Source organism: Capsicum annuum, chromosome 6, assembly GCF_002878395.1.
Source record: "Capsicum annuum cultivar UCD-10X-F1 chromosome 6, UCD10Xv1.1, whole genome shotgun sequence".
Taxonomy (NCBI): Eukaryota; Viridiplantae; Streptophyta; class Magnoliopsida; order Solanales; family Solanaceae; genus Capsicum; species Capsicum annuum.
Window position 1 is genome coordinate 31,888,785 of NC_061116.1, and position 15,859 is coordinate 31,904,643.

The 15,859-nt window shown below is 32.9% G+C and overlaps 1 protein-coding gene and 1 pseudogene across 1 annotated transcript; both read right to left on the reverse strand.

The window, feature by feature from the left end:
* Positions 1 to 6,933: 6,933 nt before the first annotated feature.
* LOC107873421 (phosphoinositide phospholipase C 4) lies at positions 6,934 to 15,176 on the reverse strand. Its single transcript, XM_016720266.2, has 9 exons — positions 14,494 to 15,176; positions 11,860 to 12,056; positions 9,965 to 10,100; positions 9,614 to 9,862; positions 9,315 to 9,529; positions 9,093 to 9,210; positions 8,146 to 8,298; positions 7,989 to 8,075; positions 6,934 to 7,572 (listed from the first exon to the last, which is right to left on the reverse strand). The coding sequence occupies exons 1-9, from the start codon at positions 14,806 to 14,808 to the stop codon at positions 7,279 to 7,281; spliced, it is 1,764 nt and encodes a 587-aa protein (XP_016575752.2). The 5' UTR covers positions 14,809 to 15,176; the 3' UTR covers positions 6,934 to 7,278.
* LOC124899839 lies at positions 13,653 to 13,808 on the reverse strand (annotated as a pseudogene).
* Positions 15,177 to 15,859: the final 683 nt, after the last annotated feature.

The window sequence follows — 15,859 nt, forward strand, 5'->3', positions numbered from 1 at the left end:
TTTTGTGAGCATTCAAAAATCATTAGTCATTCATTCATCTAAAAAGTAAGGATACATATTCTATTCTTTAAAACTAATTTTAAGTCCTTGAATTAACAAAACACACACAAAAACAAATCTAAAGATTAAGAAAAATCTAGACAATCAAGCAAAATATACTTTTTACATTTAAAATTGAATTTGTTCAAAATTTACTTTATGTAGTTTTTTGTTTCAACTAATCAAATTTTATCGGTTCATATTGTCTTAGTGTTATTAATCATTCCTTATTACTAATAACATAACTCATAACTCTACCTCATCTAAAATAAAGTACACTAACAAAAGGTATTTGTTAATACAACGAATACAACTTCAATTAGAGCATCTTATGATAATGTAAATTTTCATTTGCACTAAATATGAAAAGAGGGGAAATGAATATAAGAGATGACACTATATACCCAATGTTAATTTTTCAACTTGCACAATTTGAAAATTGATCAAAATAAATTAATTCATGATATTTAGTATTGACATAAGCAAAAACCTTAGTATAGTAGTAGGCGTTAAATACTATCGATAAATTCTTTCATCTATTCTTCATTATTATGCTCCTCAATTTTCTGTGTGGTTCTTCCTTTATGACACAATATTCACTTTATAACATATCTTCGACATCAAATCTATATCTGATCTATAGGTTCTATTTATTTGTATCCAGCATATAATTAAACATGTAAAATAAGAAGGTAAATAACTTTAGATTAATCATAAAGTATGAAATATGAATGAAATTATATTATGAACTTATTATTTTAAAATTACAATAATAATTTATTAAAAATAACATAAATTTCATTTAACCATTCATATATAGTTTAAACATCAATATCAAATCAACTATATATATATATAGGCACTATTGGAAGGCTTTCTTCTGAGGTTGCATATCTTTGTGAAGATCTAGTGCATCTTCAAAAATTTGAAACCAAATGTCAACTCAACTATTCATTCTAGAAAAATCAAGTAAAATGAAAATGAATGCACAGTGGAAGAATAATTAAGAAATTAACTATTCAATTAATAATTAAATATTCAGTTAACGAAAAATAAATATGAATGTCCCACTTAAATTCCAACTAAATATGCTGATAATAGCATTCGAATCTAGTAGTAATTTTAATTTATATTGTTGAATGTATTTGCCAACAAAGTAAAGAATGCATCATCCACATTTTTCACTTCCAACACATAAGTTTTGAAGAATAATCCTATCAGCATGTGTAAGCAATTATATTCTGATGACTACTCTTTATATCTGAAGAAGACAAATTTAGTTTTACGAAATTGTGGGTATTTATGGTAAAGGATGTGTTACTGTTAGTGTATTCCACTCAATTTTTTGTTATATTAGGAAGAGCAAAAACAAAAAACTAAATGTGGTGCTAAGAAGCATCCTGTCAGCCGCTTCATCATATAAAAAAACATTTACAATCTGATACAAAAGAAATGATGACGGAGGATAACGGAGGATAAAGTTGATCAATTTTTTAAAATTGAGAGATATTTTTAATTTTCTTTTTGAAAATAAAATGCTAATCATAATTCATATCAAAACCTCTGCCTCATATTATTGTATTAAAAAAATAGCCAAAAAAGGACAAATAACGAAATATCGTAACCAAAGTATCATAACAAAGAAAAAGGAACAGTTAATCATAAATCAGATCAAAGTCTCCCGAAGTATTTCACTATTATTGTAACAACGAATTATATACTACTGACTCCCTAAAAACATAAGTCATTTTTTTTTATAAAACACTGCTTTAGATAGCAATATTTTTATAGAATTTAAGAAAACATTTCATAAGCATTAGGTTTCATTATGTTACTATTACAAATTATGAATTAACAGAAGACATAAGTACTCCTTTCTTTATGCGTGTTTGAAAGACAAGACTTGTAATGCCTGGACTGAAGTTGAATTTCCATGTAAAACTTTTTTCCACATCTAACATGTCTTACGGACAAAGATTTGAAATGTAATGTTTAGAATTTGTGTCTCGAAATGCAACAACTTTGTCATCGGAGAGTGATGAAAGTGACAGCAATTTGAGAATATATACATTTTGATAGAACTTACCAAATTATTTTTCACCTTAGCCACAATCTGAACTACTTCATTATTGGTTTATTCCTTACTCCCAAATCCCAAACCTCGAAATAATAATGGATGATCATAATTCATAGTTTGTTGGTTGCTTCACTGCTTTGGTGTCGATGAATAAAAAATGTGATAAAATTTTATCTGTACCGCTGGTTGTTTGATCCACTCCATTGTTGAAACAATGATTTTTTTTTTTCATTTACTAATATCACGAAACTTTGAAATGTTTTGGATATATGAAAAATGTTAGAAGTTAGATTTGTTTGCTACCGTTATAATTTGGTTTGATTCATTTGATTTTTCAAGATATATTATGTGGTAGTAACTTTGAAAAGTGGAAGGAGAGAAAGAGGAAAGGATCTAAAACATTTGAATTGATTTTGCTCTGCTGAAAAAGATAGTAACTGATGAACTTAGACGGTCTTTTTTCTTTTTCTGAATTTTCTGATTTAAAACAATTTTCAAATTGAAATGTGAACTAAAAGTTTCCTTTTAGTTTTCAGTTTTAAAATAATTTTTAAATTTGAATTGAAAATTTTATTTAAATTTTTTATTTGTATAATTTCTGATGCTTTCTCTTGGCATTCTGGGTGGCTTTTATCTCTCCTATTTAGGTTAATAGATTTTGCAAGTTTTTTTTTTTTAATTAGAATTTTGTGGTGATGACACGTAGCATTTTTGCCTCTCCTATATATATATATATAGATAGATAGATAGATAATTATTTCACTTAAGTACTCCTCGAATTAGTATTTAACCATTACTCCAATTAGATCCTTTATTCCTATAACATGTCCTGATTTATCTTCATCTATTTTCATCTACACCGTCACAATAAAATTGACTTTTAATAGTGATGGTGGTATCTCTATCAATTAATGTACACCTCAATTATTTCATGGAATACTTTTTACTTTCTATCAATACAAAAATAACAAGCAAACTCACCCACCAAGCATCGTGATAAGTACTGTTCTAACTTTTAAGAAAATATGTGAATTTCTTACTTATTTTCTCATGTTCAGTAGGTAAGCAAAAAAATATTATTATAAAAGAATTTGTATATTATAATTTAAACAAGTACTATGAAAGGTGAGGGTAGGAAGGTAAGGCTGTGGGGGTGGGGGTGTGGGGTGTTGAGGATGAGCGTTTTGAGGGCTGGGGTGAAATGGACTATGTTGGAGGAATTCAGAATCAAAATAAGTCAATATATGAATAAAGTGATCAAAATAGGTTATCTCTTTAATAAGTTATCAAAATAGGCTAAACATAATAAATTATTACGTTTTATATTTTCTTATTAACGATTTGGTAACGAAAATATACTATAAAAATGTTTTAGTAAAACGTAATAAATTATTATATTTTACACGTTTTAGCCAAGCCAAATATATTTTTTAGAAAACAGGATAATTTGATAAAATAAGTTCATAATAAATATTTTAAAAAAAATATCAAATAGCAAAAATCAACTATTTTGAAATGGATGAAGCAATTGAAATATTAATAAGTTTCTCCGTCCAAACACTAGTATAAACACATATATATAATAAAAAACACAGGAGCAACCAACATGCTTTCTTAATTTCATAGTAACTTTTGATAACTTTTGATCATATCACGTATATAGAAAAATTTTATAGTGAAAGAGGTCCACCAGATAATAAGTGTAAGAGGGTGTTCATAATTTGACACATAGCATGGTGAATCTCACCCATTTATTATTACTTTCCTCAACTCATATTTACCATCATTTTCTCTCTTTCCTCCTTATTTTCTTAAATTTTCTCCTCTTTATTATTTTATTAATTTCTTAAGTTTTCTTTAATATTCTTCCTCAAGTTTTAATAATCGTCATTATCTTTGTGTGTAATTTTTTTTTTAAATATTAATTACATTCTAACTAGCCGTTTGGTCATAAAACTTATTTCCTTTTTTCTTAAAAATTATTTTACTTTAATGAAAAAAATGAAAACAAGATGCGTTTGACCATGAAAATTTCAAATACATTTTCGGAATTGTATTTGAAAAAGTTAAAACAAGTTTTAGTTGTTTTCACTTTTTTCACTCATACTTCTCTCACAAAATTTCAAAAATAACTTTAATTTATATTTATGGCCAAACACAACTCCACTCCAACTTCAACTTCAACTCCAACTCCAAAAAATTATGATTTTTATGGTCAAACAAGGCCTAAATTTCTCAAGTATTTCACTCTTTTTTATACTATATTGATATCTCTCCAGATTTATGACTAAGACTAAAGATGAAAATAAATAAATAATTATATCTTAATTTTACTAAATAACAAGTATTAAGAAAATTTTGTTCTTGACTATGTTTTTGCTGTTTGTTGTTAAGGAAAAATATAACTTCTCTTTGTTGTTTACTACGTTCACTTTTGATCTATACTAACTTTTTTGTTTATCTATGTCATGGCTAATGTATATTAAGTGATGATGGTTTAGGTAATTATGAAAATCGATTAGTTGTTGTCTCTACGCTTTTAGTTTTATTACTCCCCGTAAATTCTTAATTAGTTGTCATCCTTACTAAAAATAAATATTTCTTAATACATGGTATTTAATAAAATCAAGACATAATTACTCGTTCTTAATTAGTTATCGTCCTTGCTAAAAATATTTATTTTTTAATACTTTTTATTTAATATAATTGAGACACAGGGTTTTTTAAAAAATATTTTCTAGAAAAAAATTAAAACATTATTTAAAAAAAAAAAAACCTCTAAAACTTTTTCTTAAAATGAAAAATAAAAATTGGCGAAGGGTGGGTGTGGGGGTGGGGGTGGGGGAATCTGATAGGGGGACGTGAGTCAGATTATAGGGTACGAGGTAACAAAAAAATTGAATTTAAAAAAAAATGGAGGTGGGATGGTAGGTGGTGGATGGGATTTTTTTATTTTAGGTGCAGTCGATTAATTCTGATAATTATAGGAATATTACAACTTATTTTTCATACTTTGATTAAGGAGGTCATTTTCTTAGTTTGAAGAATTTTTTTTTTAAGAAAAATATTTTTCAAATTTTTTAGTCAAATGAATAAGAGAAAATAGAAAAATATTTTTTTGAAAACATTTTTCTTCATATCAAACACACTCATATTTACTCTTTTTTTCATTTTTATTCTTAATCATAAATATGGAGAGATATCAATATAGTACAAAAAAGAGAGAAATACTTGAGAAATTTAGAATGTAATTAATATTTTTAAAGAAAAATTGCACACAAAAATAATGACGATTATTTAAAATTGAGGAAGTAAAAAAAAAAAAACTTGAGAAATTAATAAAAAACAATAAAGTGGAGAAAATTTATAAAAAAAAATAAGGTGGAAAGAGAGAGAATGATAGTGGATACGGTTGGAGGGAATTAATAATAAATAGATGGGGTCCACAACGCTAAGACACCCTCTTACAACTATGACGTGGTGGACCTCTTCCACCATAAAATTTTTTATGTATATATTAACTTTTTTCTAAAACGTAATAAATGATTTGATATAAAGGTGGCGATGGGATGATATACTGATTTTTTTAAATTTTTTTGTGTAAAACGTAATAAATTATTACGTTTACTAAAATGTTTTTACTATAACTTTCGTTACCAAATCATTAATAAAAAGGTATAAAATGTAATAATTTATTACGTTTAGTCTATTTTAATAACTTATTTAAGGGGTGACTTATTTTGATCACTTTATTCATATCTTGACTTATTTTGATTCCGAGATCATGTTGCAAGGATAAATTAATTAAGGGTGACAAAAAAGTTTCAAAACTAAAAAAGAGTGGCACAAGTCTTAAATATTGAGTAGAGGTGATAATTTTAGGATTAGTGTTAACGACACTAATTTTAAAACCCTCAAATTTTATTATTTACACAAAGATCCTTACTCCATATTTACATAAAGATCCCTGCAGCAACTTAGACAGTTATTGTAACACAACAACTAATCGTAGTTGTTGCAGCAATTACCGTAGTTGCTGAAGCAACTCTCGTAGTTGTTGAACCAACTCTCGTAGTTGCTGAACCAACTCTTGTAGTTACTAAACCAACTGTTGCTGAAGCAACTCTCGTAGTTGCTGAATTTGCTAAATTATTTCTTCATTGATTTTTAAAAGAAATCAAAAAAATTCTTCTCAAATTTTTAAAAGAAATCAAAAAAATTCTTCTCAAACTTTTCAATTTTTTTTTCATAAAAATAGTCTATGAAAATTAAAAAAGGAAGAACGAAATGAAAAGAGAAAAAAAAAAGAAGAAAAATATCGCTAGAGAGAGAAAAAAAGAAGAAGAAGATGGGGAGAAAGAAAAAACAAAGAAAGATAAGAAAAAGGGGAAAACTCTAAAATTTGAAATTTGGAGTTGAAGACTTTTTAAAAAATTAAAAAAAATTAAAAATTAAACTTTACACCCCTAATTCATTTAATCACAATTTAAATAAAATTTTGATCTTAGTTGATCAAAGTTGTCACCATTTTTAATTCAAGGACTTTTTTGTCACCTCCCACTTAATTTTCTCCTGTTGCAAGGTGGGAGGACTCAATATGAAATGTCACTAGCGGAACTAAATTTTTCTATATTTATGAAGAGAAAGTCATTTTCCTTATTTTGTTATGGAGTTTGTTTCCTAGAGAAAATAAATTTCAAAATATTTGAACGACCGAGCATGGAAAAATTGAAGAACATTCTCCTTCCTGCTGCCTGCACACTACAAGTTCCGTGTCTGAAAATCACTACTAAAATTTTCTTTTACTCGAAGGCAGATTTAGAATTTAAATTTTCTTGTATACTGTACAAACTGCCAGGCATAAAAAGGACAGCCCGGCGTACAAAGCATTCTGCGTTAGCACGGTCTGGGAAAGGGCCGCACCCCAAGAGGTGCTGTAAACAGCAAAACCTAATGCAAACATTAGTGGATGCTTCCACGGACCCGAACCTGTGACCTATAGCTACAAACTACAACGCCACATGGAAATCTGTTTTGCAATACAAGCTTCTCGAAATAGAGAACATAATGACATTATTGCAAACACCTAGAATGTAAGTAAACAAACATCAGACGACATCCAAAAAGACGAAAGCACGAAAAGCACACACAATAAAGAACCCTTATATGAACTCAAAGCGCATGAGCAGCCTCGTGGAATTATATTTTTCACCCTTTCTGTCACAGAGGGGAACTGTGTGTATACCAGGTTTCAACTCCGAAACAGGTATACATGTTTGGCCTGCAAAATCGTCCTTCTCTGACATATCATATTCGTGCACTTCAATTCGCAGCAAAGCTAATTCTGGTACAGTCAGTGGGAAGGTAAATTCTTCATCCCAAACTGGCGACCACATGTCCTCTCTAGTCTTTGTTTTCTTCATCATCTCATCAGCAGGAACTCCAGCTATCCCTACCTGTAAACAAATGCAAATTCAAGATTTAGATTTGACGGGCAACCTGTAAGTTCTTATCATGAATCCATTGTACTTCTGAAATTATGGATTCAAAATTTAGTATTCGTTGAGATTTTACTATTTTTCACTCTGACAGAATTACAGGATTCAACTACGGCTGCATCAGCCTCTAATTAATCTGGCATCTTTGATAGATAAAAGCATACCATTGAACAGATCTCAACGTATTAAAACCAACCAAAGAACATACAACAAACATGGTTAATCGAGAAAATCATTATGTGAATAATGAGCTAGCAATACAATTTGATGAGCTTTTTCATGCCCATGCATGTTGAGATTGAACTTTTAAGGACATCATAAAAACAGTGAAAAGAAGGAAGAAATGTGTCGATGAAAGAACACAACCAGCTTACCCTTGTGTAGAAATCTGGGGGCGAATACCTATCAAAGTGAGTTTGCTTGAAATCTAAATGCCATCCATCTCCCATATATACTTTCACCTGTCCAATAATGAGAGCGTAAAGTACTCGCACGTATTAAAGAATGTTGTATTCACAGTCTATTGCTTACCTTCAATGTTTTCTTAACTGGCAACTTTGCTTTCGGATCAAAAAATTCATTATTAGGACCAACATTCAGCAGGAAATCAGGCTTTTTAACATAGCCACAACCTCCATTTGACCTGAACATCCCGTGCATCAACCATAGTGATCTACCATATCCCTATCACAGTTAATTCATACGTGATTCGCTTCAGTTAGAAATCTACAGAAGTTCCAATATGTAAAATCTGTAAATATCGGTTCAAATGTGATAAGCTAATAGCAAGTCTGAAATAGAACACAGATGTAGCATTTCAATTAGAGAACTTGAAATCCAAGTAACAATTTTTTTTTTTTTGAAATCCAAGTAAGAATTTGATTCCTTATTTTTATGATCCAATTTTTGGGTTAGAATTGGATACCACAATGACAAGATCTATTCTACAGTTCAAGGCATAACAGCCAATAATGCTGGAAAAGAGAAATAATCCCGGCAAGTCTTATCAGAAGGAGGCAAAGAATGTTAATGAAGCTAGACGGAATATTGAACGAGCATATATCTGATAAGAAGCACAACTCACTTGACACACAGATTTTGCAGTTCTTGTATTCTAGCAAGCGCTATCTGAGTGTGGTTGAGAACTACTAAAATAAAACTTAAGGAACCAAAGTTTCATTTCATATGCCTTAAATAGCACTATGTGAACTGACTTGACACAGATTTTGCAGTTCTTGTGTTCTATCAAGCACTATCTGAGTGTGGTTGAGAACTCCTAAAATGCAACTTAAGGAACCAAAGTTTATTTCATATGCCTTAAATAGCACTACGTGCAGGATAGCATAGTGACGAGCTTAACATATATATCAAGAATGAGCATCGCTTTATGGAATGAGATGTCATTGAACAAATAATAAAAAGCATCAACCACAAAAAAACTCTGTATAATGTGAGCAAATGAAAACTCAGAACCGAACCTGCATGTTAAATGCAACCATCTGGGCTCCATGCATCCAACCAATTAGTGGCTTGTAGTTGGATGAGTTAAACCTAGTACCTTTAGGGTACACCCTTAGAATGTTTCTTTGCGTGAACCTAGTAAAAGATTCAGCATAAAATTAGGATATAAAAACGTGACAACTCCACTGACGGCTTAAAGCCACCTCAACAGTCTTGCTTTGTTATGTTGAAATACAAACCTAACAATATCTGTTCCATGAGATTCAGCAGCCTTTTCGAGAGCCTGTTCACTTAAACTTAAGCGTCTTACTTTATCAGGATCAATTTTCAATGCCTCCTTCAATCCACCTTTGGGTTTGCCAGCATGGATGGCAATCAGGCGTTTATAAGCAGATGAAACATGTGGTCTGTGGATGGATTCATCGTCATCTTCATAGTTTTTATCACTGTCACTCTGCAGAAAATGAATCCAAATCATGAGTAGTTGCATGTTAGACCATACAAGGAGAATAGGTGAAGAATTCCACTTCCAGCAGACCTTTTCATTTTCTTCTTGATCAGCTGTCAAGCTAGAAGGTTCAGAACCCCATACATCATCCTCAGATTCCTTTGACCTCGTTGAGTTATTTCGTCTGTCTTTACAAACACTAGCACTGGCTTCAAGGTACTCTTTTGGAGGTTTGGTTGAAATGATAATACGATGTTTTAGTTCTTCTGGTGAAGGGCATTCCTTTAGACTATCCGATTCAGGAACAAAGAGCATTTCTCCAAATGTTTCAGTGAGCATCTACAAGTAAAAAATTAAAAAGGAACATCTGAATAACCAATAAAGGAGGAACAGGCACAACTGAAGTGAGACAAGCCATAGCAGCAAGAACTGGAAATTCACCTGAGCCACTTTAGCTTGAAGATCAGGTGTTAGATGATCTTCCAGTGTTATTACAACAGGGTAAGGAGAAGCAGAAAATGCATGCTCTTTTATTGACTTGAGACATGTTATTAATTCCACAGGGGTTGTCGCTGTCCTACATTTTGCAAAAAAAACAACTTACAAATATTTCTGGGAAATAATCAAGAGAAATAGTGGATGTAAATACTGCAATCTCTAATAGATTACAACCAACAAGGGCTCAATTTTCCCTAAATTTTGCCCTTAAAGATTTTGAATGGAATGTTAAAAGTGTGGGGAGTTCGAACAAATCATTTAGTGATTTAATAATCTCCACGTACATTCAACTCCAAAACTCCAATCTTAAGCACAACAGCAATTCAGAGCTTCATCTTTTGAGCACAAGAACAGTAAAACTCTAAAGAAGATTAAGTTTATACTTCAACTCACTGTAGTAACTCCTTTAAGCCTAAACTATTAATTTCCATACTTGAATGAAAAAAGAAGAAGAATATTATACAAAAAACCTAGGCTTCTCATTAGCTTTGTCAGATATAATAAGTCATGCTTAGTACAATAGGCGGAATAGGTAGCAGATAGCATAATACTTGCACGATATAGTGATTGACTCTATAGAAGTTTATGGACTCTCAAGGTCGTATTATGCGAAGTTCTTTTTTTTTATAATCGTAGTATCTGGGCCAGCTGGGGCGCACCTCAACTAAATCCACGGTATACCGCCACCTCCCACCACCAACAGGTAACTCTGTCCACCAAGGCTAGGACATATGGGAAAAAATCACCTAGTGTTTGTCTCTGTTAGAAATTGGAACCTGAGACCACATGGTGCTCAACCCACTTCAATGAACCACTCGGCCACACCCTTGGTGCCTATTATGCAAAGTTTCTAGACACTACATCTACTAAACAAGCTGACATTACCAACAAGACTTTCACTAGGGGTCCAGGGTTTAATGACTACTTGAATTAGCGACGCTTGAACTACTGCTGCTGCTAATAAAAGCACAAAAAATAACGCCATAAAAAAAGGACCAGCCGTCAGAAGAACTTGATGTCTTTTCATTTAACTGGTGAAAGCTGAGGGTAGTAGTATATCCAAAAACCAATGACTTACACAATGCCACCTTTTCTACCGTCAGCAAAAGCATGTACATATACAACCTATTCCAGTAGCATATTAAAACCCCACAATAATCCGTCTTTTATTTGCTGGCTCACATGTCAGGCAGATAAACCAATTCAGTACCTACGACCATATAAAATCTTCATTTCGATTGGCTTCTAGTAGAAGAGAAAACAATGGAAGCCACCTCTGATCTGGCTTTGGGGTAAGTCAAGTGAATTAGGATAGCAACTAGTTCCATTCGGTTCCTTTCTACTCATGCTCTATAGATTAAATCTATGTCAGCAACACTCGTGTGTAAGCAGATGAATGAATGTGATAAACTTGAAAACAGTGCCGATAAATGGAGAATGAATGCAGTATAATCTGGAACAACCTGCATTCATACCAAGAGCAAGAAATTCAAGCTAGCAAAGCTTGTACCTGGAGTTTGAGAAGGTGCACCCAGATGTTGGAGTAAAGGGGTTTGTTTAGTTAACAAGTCCTAAACTTTACAGTTGAGTCTACATATGCAAGCACCAGAACGTAGCATAATCAAGCATAAATGTAGCACACACACAATAAAAATGTTAATCCTTGTGTGGTGAACGGTTTGCATTTAGAAAAGTGACAATACAACCTTTCAAACCTTCCAAGTTCGCAGAGAGTCTAGGCTACAAATTCAGGGAAAAGACTTGGTAGGAGACAGAGACAGACTACTCTAATAACTAGGCTTCAACAAAATGCTAAAACGGGCAGGAGAAACACAAACCTTCCATGAAGTACGTGTACGTCATCCTTGTCGGAATTTGGCCATATATCAAGCTCTATCACCCTTACACCTTTTTTCAGTGCCTTTATAATTGGGACATCACTGCAGTCACTCGTCAACTGATTTCCAGTCAAGTAAGAATTGTGGCCAGTGAATATATAATAATGGGAGAGTGGAGCATTCATATCATGGACAACCTGAAAGAGACAAATTTAATGAGTCAAAGATCTTACAAGAAGCACAAAACAACAGTGTTGATTCTTAGATGGTCACTAAACTAATAGTTATTACATCAGAAAGTCACCTTCCTTGTTGATTCCAGTTTTCTTCAATAAACCAAGTGACTTTCTGAGACAATAACTATAAGTTGAGCAACCATCTGAGAAATCAACACCAAAACATCAATCATACAATCAACTACGCCTCTATTCCAATATACTTGAACTCGGCAATATGAATCATCTATATCCATTCCACTATATTTGTCCACGGAAGCTCTACACTCAAGTGCTGACCTAGCTATTGATCATGTTATTGAAGAATGCCCTCCACTTTCCTGGTTGTAGTTAGACAAGCTTCTTTACTTTATTAAAGACCCAAAATAGATAAGGACACATTGCTCACTCTCCACATCATTAGAGATAATCAGGTTTCAAAGTTCCAACATTTTGACTATCCCAATTCCCATAAGGATAATGTATTGAAGGAGAGCCTTGAAGTAACTGGTAAAGTTGCTAAAGTTGTTGCTATGTGACCAGGAGGTCACGGGTTCAAGCCTTGGAAACAAACTCTGGCAGAAATGCAAGATAAGGCTATGTACAATTCACCCTTGTGGTGGGGCCCTTCTCCGGACCCTGCGCATAGCTGGAGCTTTAGTGCACCGAGCTTCCCTTTTTATTAAATTTCAACCTCCCAGAAAGGCAGAAACCCAGAAAGGGAAAATTCACTCTAAGTCATCAACTTTATGCATTTCCAAATAAGAAAAGATCCAACAATTAGAGCAAGAGTAACTTCAAATTGATTGGCGAATACAGGTCAGCAGAGAAGAGATAGTGATGGAAATCTCCAATAATAAGAGCTTGGCAAGTTAACATTGTATAAAAAGCACACAATTCAAATAATGCTTAAATAACAAAAGGTAGCAGCAACTTTCAACACCCAAAAAGAAAAAAATCCTTTTAGAATGTTTCTTTTTGGGCCAAACAACGGGTAACGCAGACAGACGTACCCTCGGCCTAATGGCTTTAGGCGCAACCTGTGTTCAAAGACTCAATGATTCGCAGGATTCTGCAATTCATACCAAGTATGTCATTTCGCAATGTTCCTCAACGAAGCAAGAGCCGAGATATCTGTTAGCCAAGAGTCACTTTTAGCCAAAAAAAGGGAACCTCACTCAAAGTCTCAAATTTTATGTTCTTTTCACAATGGATTCAAGGTATATATAAAAATTGACAGTGTTACTTCAATTTTTGACTGGCTCTATTTCCAAGTAATCACGTCAGACTTCAATTTGAGTGGCTCTATCAGTCACATAACTAAAGTTCTTTCTAATTAAGGCGAAAGATCCATCAACAACAAAAGCAAAAATACTACCTTGGAATTGATTGGGGGATTAAGGTAAGCAGAGAAGAGATAGTGATGAAGATTTCCAAGAATAAGAGCTTGGCAAGTTAACATTGTGTGAAAAGCACACATTTCACTTGATGCTTAATTAATAAAAGGTACTAGTAATTTTCAACACACAAAAAGGGAAATTCTTTTGAGAATGTTTCTTTTTTGGGCAACGCAAAGCTTAATGCCCCGGCAGACGTGTCCTCAGCCAAATGGCTTTGAACGCAACCAGTGTTCAAAGACCGGATGATTCATGGGATTCTGCAGTTCACACCAAGTATCGCATTTCGCTACATTATTCATAGATGCAAGAGCCTAGATATCCATTAGACAAGAGTCGTTTTTATATTTTTTTACCAACAACAACATACCCAGTAGTCCCACGAAGTGGGATTTTTCTTTTACTTTTTACTTTTTACCCAAAAGGGGAAATCTCACTCAAAGTCTCAAACTTTATGTTCTTACACAAATGGATTGAAGTTATATACTACATTGACACTGTCACTTTCAATTTGACGGGCTCTATTTCCAAGTTATCACATCACAGTTCAATTTGACTGGCTCTATCAGTGCACATAACTTCTTCTTTGTATCATTTACACACCCCCCCCCTGCTCCCATCTTTTTGCTCCCCACAACCTTAGAATGGGAGGTGGAGGATGCTTACCATTTGCTCAGCCACCTCTTGTCACCAGTGCACATAACTTAAGTTCTTTCTAAATAAGGCAAAAGCTCCAACTACACCAACAACAACATACCAACTGTAACCCACAAAGCGGTATCTGGGGAAGATTGAGTGTACGTAGATCTCACCTTTGACTCAAAGGTAGAGAAACTGTTTCGATAGACCCTCCGCCCAAGAAAAAAGATAGTCCAAAGCAGACCAGAAAACAAAGTAATAGAAGTACAGCAAATAGCAGATGGGACAAGACAGCAGTAACATGACAGTAACTACAACAAAATCATACCATAGTCAAAGTACAAGACAACAAATAACAACAACAACAAAATCAACAATACTACCTTAGAATTGATTGGTGGATTAAGGTCAGCAGAGAATAGGTAATGATGAAAATCATCAAGAACAAGAGCCTGTCTGGTTAACTTAGTAATGGGATGCCTTTTCTGAAGGATCGGTCTAACAATACCTTCAGCATCAACAACACTCAATTGGGTTTCTCCTTGAACTTCCATCAAGAACTTCAACAACTGTTCTGAACTCATCTGATTTCCACCTTCAGCATATTTCTTGAATGCTTCTTTCACATCTGCTGGTGGTTCTGCCTCTGTTACCCTGAATTTTCTAGTGAAACATACACATACCCTGTAACTACTCATTTTTCAAGATTCTTGGGATACCCCGAAGTTCTAAATTTTTCACTTGGAACAACAAAATTTGAGATTAGAAAAGGAGACTAGTGGGATTCTTGGAATACCCCAAGTTATAATTTTCAGTTACAAAGAAGAGATTAGTGGGATTCTTGGGATTAGTAAGTGTAAATTATTGGATCCCAAAGTGTTTATAACTTTGTGGTTTAAGAGTGTATTTATGAAAGAAAATGGTGATGATAAATGTGTGTGTATATATTAATTAAAGGGTAGGTGGTCAATGAACATGTGAATAATGAAGTGGGAGCTGTTGCTGGCAATTGGATTTTCTTTTCTGGGTTTTATTGGGTTGGAAGAAGACAGATGTATTCTTTCACGTGATGAATTTTGGTATTTTTTTAAACGCCTAATTTATACGTAGCTTCTTAAAGTAAGCACGATTTTTCAGTTAGACATTTCAAGTGGACATTGTTTCATTTTGACATCTCCAAGTGATCTTCAAGTGTGCCACTTTGGCACCTTTTGCCTTGTTGACAAAACGTGTGCGTAACACTCCGCAAAGGCACGTGGAAGCCTACTGTTTTGCTGATATGGCATATAAATGACCCCCAACGGTAATATATCCATATTTCATCTTCTTCTTCATTCCCAAATCAAATTTTAACCCTAATTTGTGACTTTTTTAGAATTTTTTTTTGAAAAACTTCTCTCTTCTTCATCTTCTTGTGTAATTTTTCAAAGTTTTAAACTTTTTCTTATTTTATTCGAATTGAATTGGACAATGTCGAGCTCGCCGTCCATGGCTTTTTGCGAAAAAGATTATCGCTATTGTAAATGTGGTAATGAAGCATTACTAAAGACTTCTTGGACTCAACAAAATCCCGGTCGTAGATTTTTTACGTGTAAAAATTCGAAGATAATGTTTTTTACTTCTTAACTTAATAAGTCGATTAATTATTGATTTTGTAATTATTTTTGTTATTAATTTTGTAGAAATGAAACGGGTGTGATTACTTTGATTTGTATGAAGAACGGCACTCTTCACAAGCAAATAGGGTGA